At 43.8% G+C, this 14717-nt stretch overlaps 1 protein-coding gene across 1 annotated transcript in view; it reads left to right on the top strand.

Moving 5' to 3' along the window:
* Window positions 1–6: 6 nt before the first annotated feature.
* PLD5 (phospholipase D family member 5) overlaps window positions 7–14717 on the top strand; it is a 381286-nt gene continuing 366575 nt past the window's right edge. The window contains exon 1 of the mRNA XM_049633853.1: window positions 7–349. Within this exon, the coding sequence (XP_049489810.1) occupies window positions 161–349 (189 nt within the window). The 5' untranslated portion in view covers window positions 7–160. The remainder of the gene's footprint in view (window positions 350–14717) is intronic.

Genomic DNA, 14717 nt, shown 5'->3' on the forward strand with positions numbered 1-14717 from the left:
CCTCGCCTTCCCTCCGCCGGCCGCGCTCCTCCCGCCCGGCCGCGCGCTCGGCTCGGCTCCCCGCGCCCCCCGCGCCCGCTCGCTCCTCCTCCAGCCCCGGCCCGGCCTCCCGCGAGCCCTCCAGCCCGCTGCGCGCCGGCCGCCGCCTGGTCATGTCAGGATGGAGATCCGGCAGCACGAGTGGCTCTCGGCCTCCCCCCACGAGGGCTTCGAGCAGATGAGGCTCAAAAGCCGCCCCAAGGAGCCCTCGCCGAGCCTGACCCGAGTGGGCGCGAACTTCTACAGCAGCGTCAAGCAGCAGGACTACAGCGCCAGCGTCTGGCTCCGGAGGAAAGACAAGCTGGAACACGTAAGAGCGGCGCGCTCCCCGGGGGCCTGGGCCCGGCACCTGCCCCGGAGGCGGCCCGAGCGCGCGCGGGGCGGCGGGCCCGGGCGCGGGGACCCGGCAGGTGGCCCGACTACTCGGACACCCGGGCGTCCGCGTCCTCCCTCCGACCCGGGGCCTCTGCTCCTGCACTTTCTTGCCGGGAAGGACCGGGCTGCGGGGAGGAGAGGGGAGGAGATGCCTTTCCCGGCACTGCTTGGCCCCCCGCGCACCTCGACCCTCCCCACGGGCTTCTCGCGGGCTTCATTTGCACCGCGTTCTTGGGGCTCCTCTGCGGGGTGAGCGAGGAGGGGACCTGTCACGGCGGGGCTCCAAGGAACGCGGCGCGGCGGGGGGCTCTTAGAGGGGGTGTCTGCACGGCCTTGGGGGCTGTGTTACTTCGTCCGGAAACTGCCCATTAGCGAATCCGTGAGGGTGCCGCCGCCGGCCACCCGGCCTGGGTCCGCGCACGAGCTGGAAGAGTTTTCTGGAGCCTGTCCTCTGGGATGAGCAGTTGGCGATCTGCTTCTAGAGCCCAACTAGGGGAGGGCGAGCCGATAGATCGCCCAGATAGATCCCCGGGCACCTGCCGTGGGCAGGGTGGGAGCTGGAGAATGGGGACCACCGCTCGCTGGAGTGCGCGCTTCGCCGGAAGCGTTCCCGGCACTGGAGCTGAGCCCCTGGGGCTCGCCATTCTGGAAGGGGAAAGTCCCTTTAAAGAGACGTTTAGTGGATCCACAGTTTCCAGCCTGACCCATCGGCATCTCCTTAAACCAGATGTTAAAATGAAACTAAGAATTATCTCAAGAGTGCAGCACCACTAGCTCAGGAGAGGATGCTGTTCCTTCCCGCGGAGATGCATAAGCCAAACTGAGTGTTAGCGGAATGTGCAGGCTTCCTTGTATTTGGGTCACATCTCCAATTATGACGGAAAGATAACTTCCGAAACTCACGCATTTCATACCGCTGCACGGTCCTGACTCCTATCCGTACCCCCCGCCCCCAAGGGCTTCTCTTCCTCTCCTGGGCTTTGCAGCAACACCTGGCTTCCCGAGAGGAAGGAGTATTTCTCCAACAATCTGAACGGAAGGTCTGTGCCTTTTCTCTCAGGGCCTGATTAAGTCCCTTGAAAGCTCTGGTGTAAAGCTTTGAGTTGGGGAACCGGCTGTCTTGCGGGTGAAAAACCATTTCCTAGTATCAAAAGCATGTCTCACATCCTTAAGACCAGGGAAGTAGCTGGTTTCTAGTTGTTTGAAAGGCAGCAGAATCCGCTTAAAAATGCGAGCTCCAGAAATGGCACGGGAACCGGTGGTTATTAATGTCTAAAGGGGGGCAAAGAGCATCTTCATGGAATTTGGCTCTTGCTGTTGGTATGGGATGTTAGGACCAGGGAGAGTGGTTCAGACTTAAGCAGTGGTAGAAAAATGTGTGTTTCCGTGTTCATTTGCATCTTGTACTTTTAGCTGCTGTTTCCTTTCTTCAGTTCATGAAAACCAGTAGTGCACCCTTTTCTGTCTACATCTCCATGAGTCAGACACTGCACACCTTATACTTCAATGGGTCCTCACTTTTATGTTTTCACTGACAGTTTCAAGTCCTACCAGGGAGGGCCCTGGCACCCTTACCTTTCTGGATGAGTGCAGGATGTTCAGCCTCTCCTGGGGGTCAGAGATCAAGGAAAGGAAAAGTCTCCTTGTTTAAAAGCATGTGAGGACCATGCTTGCTTCTTCACTCAGATGCTCCGAAGACAGCATTGCATTAAAAAAAGAAAAAGAAAAAGAAAAAAGCCACCTCATTTGTTATTTAAATCAGCCTAGCATTTTTGTTTGCTCTCTCCAATACATTCCACGAGACAGGTATTCTGTTTCTGATGGTTTTCTGTGTATCTGCTTTCAGTTAGAAAGGGGGCTTTACTTCCAGTGAAATTTTTTTGTGATATTCTTTTGCTCCTTTGAAACATCTGCATTTTAAATGAAATAGTATTTATGAATATACAATGAGAGAATTAAAATTTGCATAAAAATGTAAATTTTATTTGAATTCAAGCTCGGGGTGTCTGTAATATGTGTCTTCTGTTGTGGTGTGCTATGTTTCAGATAGTTCGATGTTAATTTCTGTTTAGATATTTGAAATTTAAAAACTCATAACAAATGTAACCTAGCATATTGAAAATGTGAATGTTGACTTTATGATAGACAATATTCTGAACATATGTGGCACTACAGAGTGTCCTAAGAAATTCAAAAGTGACATATGGTAGTTAAAAAGAATCCCATCAATCCATCTAATCAAATGGATAACCACCATTTTTTTTATTAGGCTACAAAGTGAGTTAGTAATTGTGATGGAGATCATAAGCACGAAAGCAGCCTACGTTATTTTGCTGGTGTTTTAAAAGCCAATCTAGTATTAAGGGCATATAACTGGTGGATTCACATACACACGTATTCAGTCATTGCTAACGGGATTCCCTGAAATGAAACGTGGCCGTGTGTGGACTCTGTCCAGACTTCAGAGGCATTGCTCAGTCTGAAAGTCAATAACACGATGCAAAGGGACAGCTGAAGAATATACTTGCACCCACTTAGCTAAAAGGGAGGATCATTTCTCTCTCCTTTTCTGGTTTAAAGGCTGCAAGGGCTAATCCCCAGGCTATACCAGCACCTGAAAAGATCCATGAATTGATAAAGGATAGGAATACTAACAGCCCATCCTTGAATTTGTCTCTTGGCATTTGTTGTTCGGTACTTAAAATGAATGCCCATTAAGAAAGAAATGCTTGTGGGGGAATTCTTGCATTCTTTTTTTTTTTTTTTTTTAACTATTTTAATGTTTATTTTTGAGAGACAGAGCACAGGGAGGAGCAGAGCGAGAGGGAGACACACAATCCAAAGCAGGCTCCAGGCTCCGAGCTGTCGGCACAGAACCCAACGTGGGGCTCTTTCTCACTAACGGTGAGATCATAACCTGAGCCGAAGTCAGACGCTTGACTGACTGAGCCACCCAGGTGCCCCAGAATTCTTGCATTCTTAAGTCATGATGAGAAGCTACAGAGATTTGTACCATGAATTCTGGGCTTTGAATTCCACTGGGAAATTTCAGGAAAAAGTAAAATTGCTGACCACACACAGAATGTTTTCTTATTAACTGCAAATAATCCCCGTGGTTCTTAGACTTTTTTGCTTCTTTTTCTGCCTCACCATGCCTGTGGCTTTGGAAGGCATTAGGTTTGATAAACAGTGGAAGTCTCACATTCTGTAGGGTCCTCTGTTACTTTAGGTATAACATAACAGAGAGGGATTATGGTCTAGCAAAGCAAGAGGAGCAGGGAGCCATTCCTTTGACCCCCCCCCCCAACCCACCCCTGTTCTGTCAGCCCGCCCTGGGGCTGGGTCACCTTAAGGGTAATGACTTAATACAGTTTGACTATCTTAGAGGACACTGTAACAATAATGTTACACTGTAACAATAATGTCTCACGGTGGCATATGCCGTTGGCACTATTTTGTTGCTCTTGTTGTTGTTCAGAGTAGGATTGTTGCAGAGGCTACTCTGCTCGCTTGCCTGGTTTTATGCCAGTTGTACGTGTAGAAGTTTCCTGATGCCATTTATGGAGATAGGAATGCCTTATTTTCTCTCATGCTTAGCTCTTGCCAAAGTGCAGTTAAGAGTAGGGCTCTGGGTAGACCATCTCTTATTAACTCTGTGATCTTAGGCAAAAGACTCTGAGTCACCAGGGTATACATTCACATTCCTTCTTAAAGGAGTCACAGGTTTCCTGGGATGATTCAGGGAGACCATCCATGTGTCTGTTGCAGTGACACACAGGCCCCTGACGCCAGGGGCTCAACACTGCAAAGGTGTATTTACCTCCCATATCTCATCCGTGCATGTTGGCAGGTTCTCAGACCCCATTCAGACTGCTATGACAGAATACCACAGATGGGGGCAGCTTACAAACGGTGAACATTTCTTTCTTGCAGTTCTGAAGGTTGGGAAGTTCAAGATCAAGTCACCAGCAGATTCAGGGTCTAGTAGGGGGTACTTCCTCTTTCATTGATGGCTGTCTTTTTGGTCATCTTCTCAGGGTAGAAAAGGCAAGGGGAGCTCTCTGGCGACTCTTTAATAAGGCCACTGTCCTGTTTATGAGGATTTCAGCGTCATGACCTGATCACCTCCCAGAGACCCCTTACCTCCCGATGCCAGCCCACTTGGGGTTAGGTTTCAACCATGAGTTTTGAATAAACACAAACATCCAGTCTACAGCACCAGGGGATTTTCCTCATCTTAGTTGCCTGGCCTGGGGGAAGCTCCATCCTGATACATGTTCTCAAGGCAGTTAAAGAGAAGGATGATAAATCACGGAAAATCTCTCGGTGCTTCAACCCAGAAGCAAAACATCCATTTGACTCCTGTTGATTGGCCAAAGACCGTTTTGAGGCCAAGGCTTGCTTCGAGGAGGTGAGGAAGGGAGATCTGACCAAGACCCAGAAAGAAGGGAAAGAGAACATCCTTGACCAGCTGCGTCCATGGAGCCCTTACCCTCCACCTGAGAGCTTGCAGATGTCACATTTGAGATCAGCCTGCCTGCATTATAGTCCTGGACCCAGAGTATATGGGTCTTTTGGCCAGCAAGGCCAGCTGACTATCTTGGGCTCTTTAGGCTGCCTCTGCCTGGCCTCCAGTCTATCCTTTGGGACCCTGATTGTGCTCTGAGCCAGGGCACCCTTGTTTGTGCCCTGCCTGGCCACCCTGAGGCTTGCTCTTTTTGTTCCCACTCTCTGCGGACTCTGCTAGCAGAAAACAGCTCTTTGCTCTGTCGCCAACCCCTGCTTTCTTTCCCAGCTCTGTGCCGGTGGAATTAAGTCGAGCGATAGTTCATTTATCTGCATGATGGCTCAGAAGGCCTATTTAAAATGGAAAGAGAAAGCAGAAGGGAGAATTTGTAAAGAGTAAAAGGTAGAAGAATCTTTAATGTACATGCTCATAGTGAGCGTTAGGATCTTGCTTGGTTTAGTTGAGTGCGTCACTTAAAAAAACTGTCTCCTCTAAGTGTGAATATGCACCTGCTAAATAGAATTTATGTTACCGGTGAATAGTAAGTAAATGAGAAGCACACACTTGATTCCTGGAATAAATTATTCACACGATGAGCAAATAATAAATGGATTGGAGCAAACTTGGTCACTGTGGTCTGGGCTTCTATTATGTAATGCCATTTATGTCCCACAGAACAAATTTGTGGGAGCAGACCAGTAAAGCACCAAAGACAGTTCAAACTGAAGGAATGAATCTTTAAAATGTTCCACTAAAAATCAAATGGGGGCGCTTGGGTGGCTCAGTCCGTTAAACATCCGTCTCTAGATCTCCGTCAGCTCAGGTCTTAATCTCAGGGTCGTGAGTTCAAGCCCTGTGTTGGGCTCCATGCAGAGTGTGAAGCCTACTTAAAAATTAATTTAGAAAAGAATAAAATGAAAAAATAGAAATCAAATGAACACACAAGCAGAAAATATTCTTTTTTAATCTTTATGTACTACTGTTCAATTTGTGTATTATAGGATAATTTTCAGGAGGTAGATGTTTAAGAGCATTAACATTTACCAGGATTATTTCCTGTGCTTTTTGATAGACAGAACAGACAAAACCTAGGCTGAGGCAGGATCCTCTCATCGGTCAAGTAATGGAAGCTTAGATGTCTCTGGAGTGTGTTCTGATGGACCTCATGTTGTGTCCATTATTGGACTTGTCACTGCTACAGGTAGCAAATATTAATTCTGCTAATCGACTTCTCTAACTGTGGGTTGACATTTCAGTTTATTTTTTTTTTAATTTTTTTTTAACGTTTTATTTATTTTTGAGACAGAGAGAGACAGAGCATGAACGGGGGAGGGTGAGAGAGAGGGAGACACAGAATCTGAAACAGGCTCCAGCCTCTGAGCTGTCAGCACAGAGCCCGATGCAGGGCTTGAACTCACGGACCGCAAGATCATGACCTGAGCCGAAGTCGGATGCTTAACTGACTGAGCCACCCAGGCGCCCCGACATTTCAGTTTATTTTGAAAAACCTTTGATTCTTTGCACTCTGTTGGGTGTGGCTTGTTGATTTATTTTAAGGTGTAGCCTATGACATCATATTTAGTATATTTAATTTGAGAAGCTCAAGATGCTTGGACTTAAGATTTCTTTTTCTACCCTTCGTCCATATGACAACCACATACCAATTTGTGGCCAATTTCTCTAGAAGTTTTTACTTATCTTTGCAAAATTCTGTGTCTCTATCAGGTTTAAACCTGTATAACAGATTTCCTTTCTTCTATTTTAGTTCCAGAGATTAAAAAATCTGATGGATCTTTTATAACAAAAGTTTTTATACTGCATTGACTGATAGGTGGCATGATCAAGCAGAGGTAGACTTGTTGGTAAGATTATCAGCCCAGAAATGTTGCCTCAAGTATATATATACTGGGGACACATAAAGTTAAGCCTACGATTCATATCTACACAGATTGTGCTGAGTGAGTTTAGAGTACAATGGGGATGTTCAGGAACAGTTGAAATGCCAAACTGTTAAGAGACAGACTTTTTTTTTTTAAACCAAAAAAGTACATTTTAATTTTTCTCACAAATGGAAAAATGAGCCCACTTTCTAAAACCCTCAAGCCCTTAAGCAGAGCATATGGGGAACAATGAAGAACACAGCAGACTTTCCTAGGTGGAATCAATTGCATTGGAAAATGTCACTGCTGTCTAACATAGGAAGTGGGCCCAAGTTGAACTCCCTGATTTGGTATCGTGGGAATGGATGTCATGGCCTTTGGGTCATAAATATGGCTCTTTATTCTCTACAGAGGACAGTGAGCCCTGTGAATATACTGTTTCTCAGACTTGAGCTGTTGTATTCCTGCCAATACGTTGTTAGGTCTGGTCCAGCGATACCATCAGGAGTTACCTTGAGAAGGTGGGACGCGTCAACCCACGCTTATTGCGGTTGCCTGTTATGGGACCAACACTTTGTTAGCAGATCACGAGGACTTTCATTTCATAAGCATTCAGGTGACATATACTGTGTTCCAAATGGCGGAGAATTTACAAAGACCAAAGCAGAGTCCCTCCCTCAAGATGTTTATGGCTTAATAAATAGTTATAATATGATTACAGTGTTACGAATAATGCCAAAAAGTGCAACATAGTATAAGAACACTGCCTTCAAAGGACTTGTTTAGACAAGGATAAAATACAGTTAAAAAAAGAAGTAATGTTGGGAAGCCTGGGTCAGCTAAGCATCTGGCTCTTGGTATCAGCTCATGTCATGATCTCACGGTTTCATGAGTTCGATCCCGTGCATCGGGCTCTGTGCTGACGGGGTGGAGTCTGCTTGAGATTCTCTGTCTCTCTCGCCCTCTGCCCCTTCCCCACTTTCACTGTCTCTATCTCTCTCAAAAAAAAAAAAAAAAAGCTTAAAAAAAAGTAATGTCATATGTAGTGATGCTGTATTACGACAAACTTGAATTTATTTCAGTAATGCAAAGTTGCTGTGAAATTTGAAAATTGGTTAGTGTAATTTATCACATTAGCAGAAGGATAAAGTAAACCCATAGGATTATCTCAACAGATGAAGAAAAATCATATGATAAAATTCTATACCCAAACATGATAAAGTTCTCAACAAAATGGAAATAAAAGGAAACTTTATTACTCTGACTAAGGGTTTCTTTAAAAAGAATCACAGCTAATGGACAAATATTGAAAAAAATATCTGCATAGATTGTGAGTGGGATTGAGATGCCCACTATCAGTACCTGTTTTCAGCATTGCACAGGAGGTCATAGCCAATGCACGAAGGCAAGAAAAAGAAATAATATAATTGAAAAGGAAGTAGTAAAATTGTCATTATTAGCAGATGACATGAGTATGTACATTTGAAAATCCAGAATAAGCCACGGATATACTTAATGAATTAATAATGTCCCTGGGTTATCACAGCCACTACATTCAAAGTCAATATGCAAAATTAAACTAGAAAAAAATAATTCCAATGTAAAACTAAAAACTTTAAAAAAGCGTTTTTAATATTTATTTTTGAGAGAGAGAGAGAGAGAGAGAGAGACAGAGTGAGAGCAGGGGAGGGGCAGAGAGAGAGGGAGACACAGAATCCGAAGCAGGCTCCAGGCTCCGAGCTGTCAGCCCAGAGCCCAACGCGGGGCTCAAACTCATGCACCGTGAGATCATGACCTGAGCCGAAGTCAGATGCTTAACTGACTGAGCCACCCAGGCGCCCCAAAACTAAAACCTTTTACCATTTGCATTAGGATACAAATATCATATTCTTAAGGAAATGGGTACCTCTTTTTAATTTCTCCAGATTGAGCTAGAGAGTAGATACAATTCCAGTTAAGTCCCAGAAGGTTTGTGCATGTGTATATGTGTTGAAAATGATTCTAGAAATTAAATGGAAATACAAAGGGCCAAGAATAGCCCATATAATCTTTATGAAAAAGAATGAAGTTAGAAGACTGCTTCCATATATCAAAACTTGTTCTAAAACGATTAATTAAAGCGGTGCAGGGATGAACAAACAGATCAGATGACAAGACAGAATGCAGAAGCAGACCTGTGTATACTTAATTATTGACAGGAACTTGATTTATGACAGAAATGGCAGTTCCAAAAGGCAGTGGGAAAAGGATGGTCTTTTAAAAAATGGTGCTGGCTCAGTTGTACATCTACATTAAAAATGATCTCGGGGCGCCTGGGTGGCTCAGTCGGTTAAGCGTCCAACTTCGGCTCAGGTCACGATCTCTCGGTCCGTGAGTTTGAGCCCCGCGTTGGGCTCTGGGCTGACGGCTCCGAGCCTGGAGCCTGCTTCGGATTCTGTGTCTCCCTCTCTCTCTGCCCCTCCCCCATTCATGCTCTGTCTCTCTCTGTCTCAAAAATAAATAAACGTTAAAAAAAATTAAAAAAAAAATGATCTTGATTTCTCTTTCACGCCATATGCAAAAATCAGTTTAATGTAGGTTATAGATCTAAATTAGAAACAATGCGGCTTCTAGAAAATAATAGTATAAAAAAACCTTTATCAACTTGGACTAGGGGAAAAATTCTGAAGTAATTTTAAGAATCCCGATATATTGTTTTTAATAAACTGGACTACATTAAAATTAGGTAGCTCTGACAGTAAAAGATTAAGAGAATGAAAAGGCATATCATAAAACAGGACGTATTCCCAACACACACTCTATGACAAAGAGCTTGTATCTACCGTATATAAAAAGCATCTACAAATCAATAACAACAGACAACCCCCAAAAAGTGAGCAAGACATTTGTTTTATTTTATTTTTATTTATTTTGAGAGAGAGAGAGGGAGAGAGGGAAAGAGGGAGAGAGAGAGTGCGTGTGCACCATGCACTCATGCGCGTGCAAGCGGGGGATGGCCAGAGAGAATCCCAAGCAGCCTTCGTACTGTCAGTGGGAGCCTGACATGGGACTCAAAACCATGAACTATAAGATCATGACCTGAGCCAAAATCAAGGACACTTAAGGGACTAAGCCACCTAGGTGTCCCAAAGTGAGCAAGACATTTAAACAAGAACTTCACAAGAGTATATCCAAGCCATCAAATGTATGATAAGGTGCTTGATGTTGTCAGTCATCAAGGTAGCAAACAGTTGAAATCAGACATCAGTATATAGTCACATGAATGGCTGAGATGAAAATGATTGACAATAACGAGTGTTGATTAAAATGAGGCACGTCTGTAACTCTCATAACTTCTGGAAGGACTGTAATTCATAGAGCCACTATGGAAAACTGTTTACACTCTCTACTAATTTGAATGCATGTATACCTTATGACCCAGTGATTTAAATTCTATGGGTATATCAAACAAATGTGTGTTCATGGGCACCAAATGAATGTTTATTGAAGCATTATTTTAGTAGTCCCCAACTGAGTGCAAGTCTAATATCCAATATAGTTGAATATCCTATAGGCTCATATATGTAATATCGTAATATCCTGTAGTTGAATGGATAACGATTTCTAATTTACTCATACAACATATAATACATTAGACAGTGAAAAGGGTTTAATTATATATGTACATATATCTGTATATGCAGTGCGGTGGATGACTCTTTTCACACACACTAATAAGTGAAGGAAGACAGAGACTGATTCTATTTATGTGAAAAAAAAAAAAACCAGGCAAATCTAAATAATGAATATAAGAAGCCAGAATTAGTGATTACCTTTGAGGGTAAAATGAGAACTAGGGAGATTTCTGGGAGGCTAGTAGTTTTCTGTCTCGTTTTTTTTTAGGAGGTGGTTACAAAGTAACATTTATTTTCACACCTTATATGTATCATTATTTCCACAGTAGTTTATTAAAAGAAACAGTAAAATGGGTATAGTGCCCTTTCCTCTTGCTTATTGCTTATCTCCGGCTGTTACTCCTCAGACTATGCTTCTATTCTGTTCTCTCTAGCCCACAGACTTTGGGCCATGATGCCCTGTCCCTGTTGTGTTCACGTGGCTGACTCCTTGTCACCTCCCTGGGTCCTTTCTGCTCCACAGCCTCACCGTCTGCCTTGGGCAACCTTCCATATCATTCCATTGCTTAGATTACACTGTGTTCTGAGGCTGTGTTTATTGCCTTCCCCATGGACTCTCAGTTCACTCTTTTGTAACATTCTTTCCAGCCCCTTTTGAGAGCGATTGTTGAGTGAATCGTAGCCTCCTGGAGCTGAGACACCTGAAGTCACAACTTGTCCGGGGAAGGGTGAACCCTAACCAAGGGTTTATATGGGGCCTCAGGAGCCCAGGAAGAAGAGCTTCAAGCCAGTTAGGGCTGGCTTGAACCAAGGCTTCTGAGGGAAATGCAGGCAGCACAGAGCCTGTGGGAAAGATTAGTGGGTGAACAAATATGAGTGGAGAACAGGCTTTGTGGAAGGGAATGCTGTGTGTGAAAACGCCCACGGAGGTAGGGGTGAGATGAGACTGTGCAGGGCTTGAAGACCGGAACGATCAGCTCTGGAGGGTGGGCTTCATTCAGTAAGCAAAGGGGAGGCGTTTGAATTTAGCAAATCCACGTTTCAGAGAGTCTGCAGCATTGAGGCAGGAGAGAGCCTGGAACTGGGGAGACCAGTGCTAGTCTCTCTTAGTGGTTGAAGTGGGAAGGAACAAAAGGAGGTGGTACAAGTGGAAAAATTGAGGAGGGACAGATGCAAGAAATAGCATCACGTAAGAGAGTTCATGGCACTTGGTGCTTGGCTGGATGTGAGGAGTCTGAGCAAGCTTCTGCATTCAGCAAACGTGTCGAATGCCAGGGATGTCCCCATAATTGTGATTGGCACAATGGGTAGGAGGATGAGCAAGGAAGGTCCCCAGACTCCTTGAGAGTTGGAATTCTTCTCTATTCATCATCGGATCTTGGGTCCAATTTATTATTATCTTGATCTGTATTATCAATATGATTATGATCATAATTCACGGACACTCCAGTTCTGCTCTCTGCAACGAACAGAGTCCCAGGCTTAGGAAGGTTCAGATACACATGATTGGACCTTTTGCTTTGGATTGCTTACAGTTTAGTCCTTCAGAACTCACCTCCAGACCTGAGGCCTCATTAGCCGCCCTGTGCAGGCATTGTGGGCAGGCATCTGTTACATAGCACTTGACATACTTTTTTAAAATTGCTGATTGTCTATTTTTTGCCCTCAATGGAGAGTTTGAGGATAATAACAGTGTCTTAGTCATGACAGTGCATCCTTAATGGCCAACACAGTGCTCGGTGCACATCTAGTATTTAGTGACTTGACTATTAAAAGAGTGAATGAATGAATGAATATGGGCTTAGGGAGGGAGGATTTACACATGTAAGTGAAGGAACAAGGTGGCATATGTTACCTGGCAGATAAATGCAATAGACGCTGAATGCAGCAAAAATTCAGTGGAAAGAAACACGAGAAGCTACATGGAAACTACAGACTGCATTTCAGATGGAGAAGATAATAGACAAGATAATAGACAAGAAGATAATGCTTCTAGCCCAGCCGCAGGCTGAGGCTCCATTCACTGGGAGATGGGGGTTTCGTGGTCACTTTATTGACCTTTCTGGTGTCTAATGCTATTGTTTATAGTGAATTTTATTAGAGTTTTTTTTAACATATATATATTTATTTCTTTTTTGTTTCTTTAGACAGCACAAACTAGGGAGAGGGGCAGAGAGGGAGAGAGAGATAATCTCAAGCATGCCCCACACTCCGTATGAAAGCACAGGGCTCAGGCTCACGACCCTGGGATCATAACCTGAGCTGAAATCAAGAGTTGGACGCTCAACTGACAGGCCACCCAGGTGTCCCTGTTTGAGTTTAAATTTCTGTCTGTCTTAGTTTTAATGAGTCAAGAAGAGAATATTATCTTTTGAATTTTCCGCAAGTACTTTGGGCTGATTTTTTGCTGGTGCCTGAATCTGCTGGTTCATGGTTTAGCCTCTGTCCTGCTCTGGCTGCGTGTGTTTGATCAGAAACTGTGGGACACTCTGTGGCAGGGAGTGTGTTAAAACCGCCAAAGTCCCCTAAAGCACCTGCCAGTCTTGATCATGAAGAACCTCCACTATGACTTCCTGACTTGTCTATTTCCAAACTAATTTCATTTTCTGAGATCTTGCTTTAATCCATGACACATGCACACATTGTTTAAACCTGTCCTATACAATTTCCAATACATCTTTTTTTTTTTTTTACAATAAACTTTTATTTTGGAATAACTCTAGATTGGTGGAAAAGTCACAAGGATAGTAAAGGCATTTCCTGCACATCTTTCACCCTATTTGCGGTTTTCCTTAATATTACGTCCCAAACTCCACACTTTGTTAGATTTTCACCAGTTTTATTTTATTTTTTAATTTTAATTTATTTTTGAGAGAGAGACAGAGAGAGACAGAGAGAGAGACAGAGTGAGAATAGGGGAAGGGCAGAGAGAGAGGGAGGCACAGAATCCAAAGCAGACTCCAGGCTCTGAGTTGTTAGCATACAGCCTGAAGCGGGGCTCGAACTGACAAACGCGTGAGATCATGACCTGAGCCGAAGTCAGATGCTTAACTGACTGAGCCACCCAGGTGCCTCAGATTTTCACCAGTTTTAAATTGTGTTCAAAGATTTTGGTGTTCCAAGATCCAATCCAAGATAACACATTGTGTTTACTTGTCATGTGTCCTTAGCCTCTGGTCTGCAACGGTATCTCAGGCTTTCCTCAGTTTTCATGACCTTGACAGTCCGCCCCCCCCCAGTTTTATTGAAAACTAAAATTGTAAGAAATGTAAAGTGAACATTGTGATAATTTGGTATACATACATTGGAACAGGATTTTCACCATCAGGTTAATGAAAACATCATCACCTTACATATTTCTCTTTTTGTGGGTGTGTGAGAACATTAAAGTTCTACTGTTTTAGCAAATATTTTTTAAAGTTTATTTATTTATTTATTTACAGAGAGAGGATGTGGGAGGGGCAGAGAGGGAGGGAGAGAGAGAATCACAAGCAGGTTCTGTACTCTCAGTGCAGAACCTGATGGGGGCTTGAACCCACAAACTGTGAGATCATGACCTGAGCCAAAACCAAGAGTTGGACGCTTAACTGACTAAGCCACCCAGGCACCCCCAGACATCATTCTTCTTATAGATGAAAGTTTGTACCCTTTTACAGTCTCTTCCTATTTCCCCCAACACTCCCCAACTCTGGAAACCACTTTTCCGCCCTCTGTTGCTATGAGTCAGACTTTTTTTTTTTTCTTTTTTAATTTCACATATAAGTGATGCCATGAGGTATTTGTGATTCTCTGTCTGGCTTTTTCACTTACGATAATGCCTTCTAGATCCATCTACGTGGTCACAAATGGCGGGATTTCTTTTTTTTTTCTCATGACTACATAATATTCCATTGCGGATATGGATATACATCTTCTTTATCCATTCATCACTGATAGAAACGTAGGTTATTTCCATATCTTTGCTCTTGTGAATAACATTGCAGTGGACATGGGAAGGCAGATATCTCTTTGATATCCTGTTTTCCTTTCTTTTGGATATGCTGGGATTGCTGGATCATATGGTAGTTCTATTTTTAATGTTTTCAGGAACCTCTCTACTGCTTTCCAGAGTGGTGGCACTTGTGTGCATTCCTACCAACGGTGCACAAAGGTTCCATTTTCTCTACATCCTTGCCCACACATGTTATCTCTTGTCTTTTTGACCATAGCTGTTCTAGCAGGTGTGAGGTGATATCTCATTGTGGTTTTGATTTACATTTCCCTGATGATGAGTGATGTTTTCATATACCTGTTGGCCATATA

This window comes from Panthera uncia, chromosome F1, assembly GCF_023721935.1.
Source record: "Panthera uncia isolate 11264 chromosome F1, Puncia_PCG_1.0, whole genome shotgun sequence".
Taxonomy (NCBI): domain Eukaryota; kingdom Metazoa; phylum Chordata; class Mammalia; order Carnivora; family Felidae; genus Panthera; species Panthera uncia.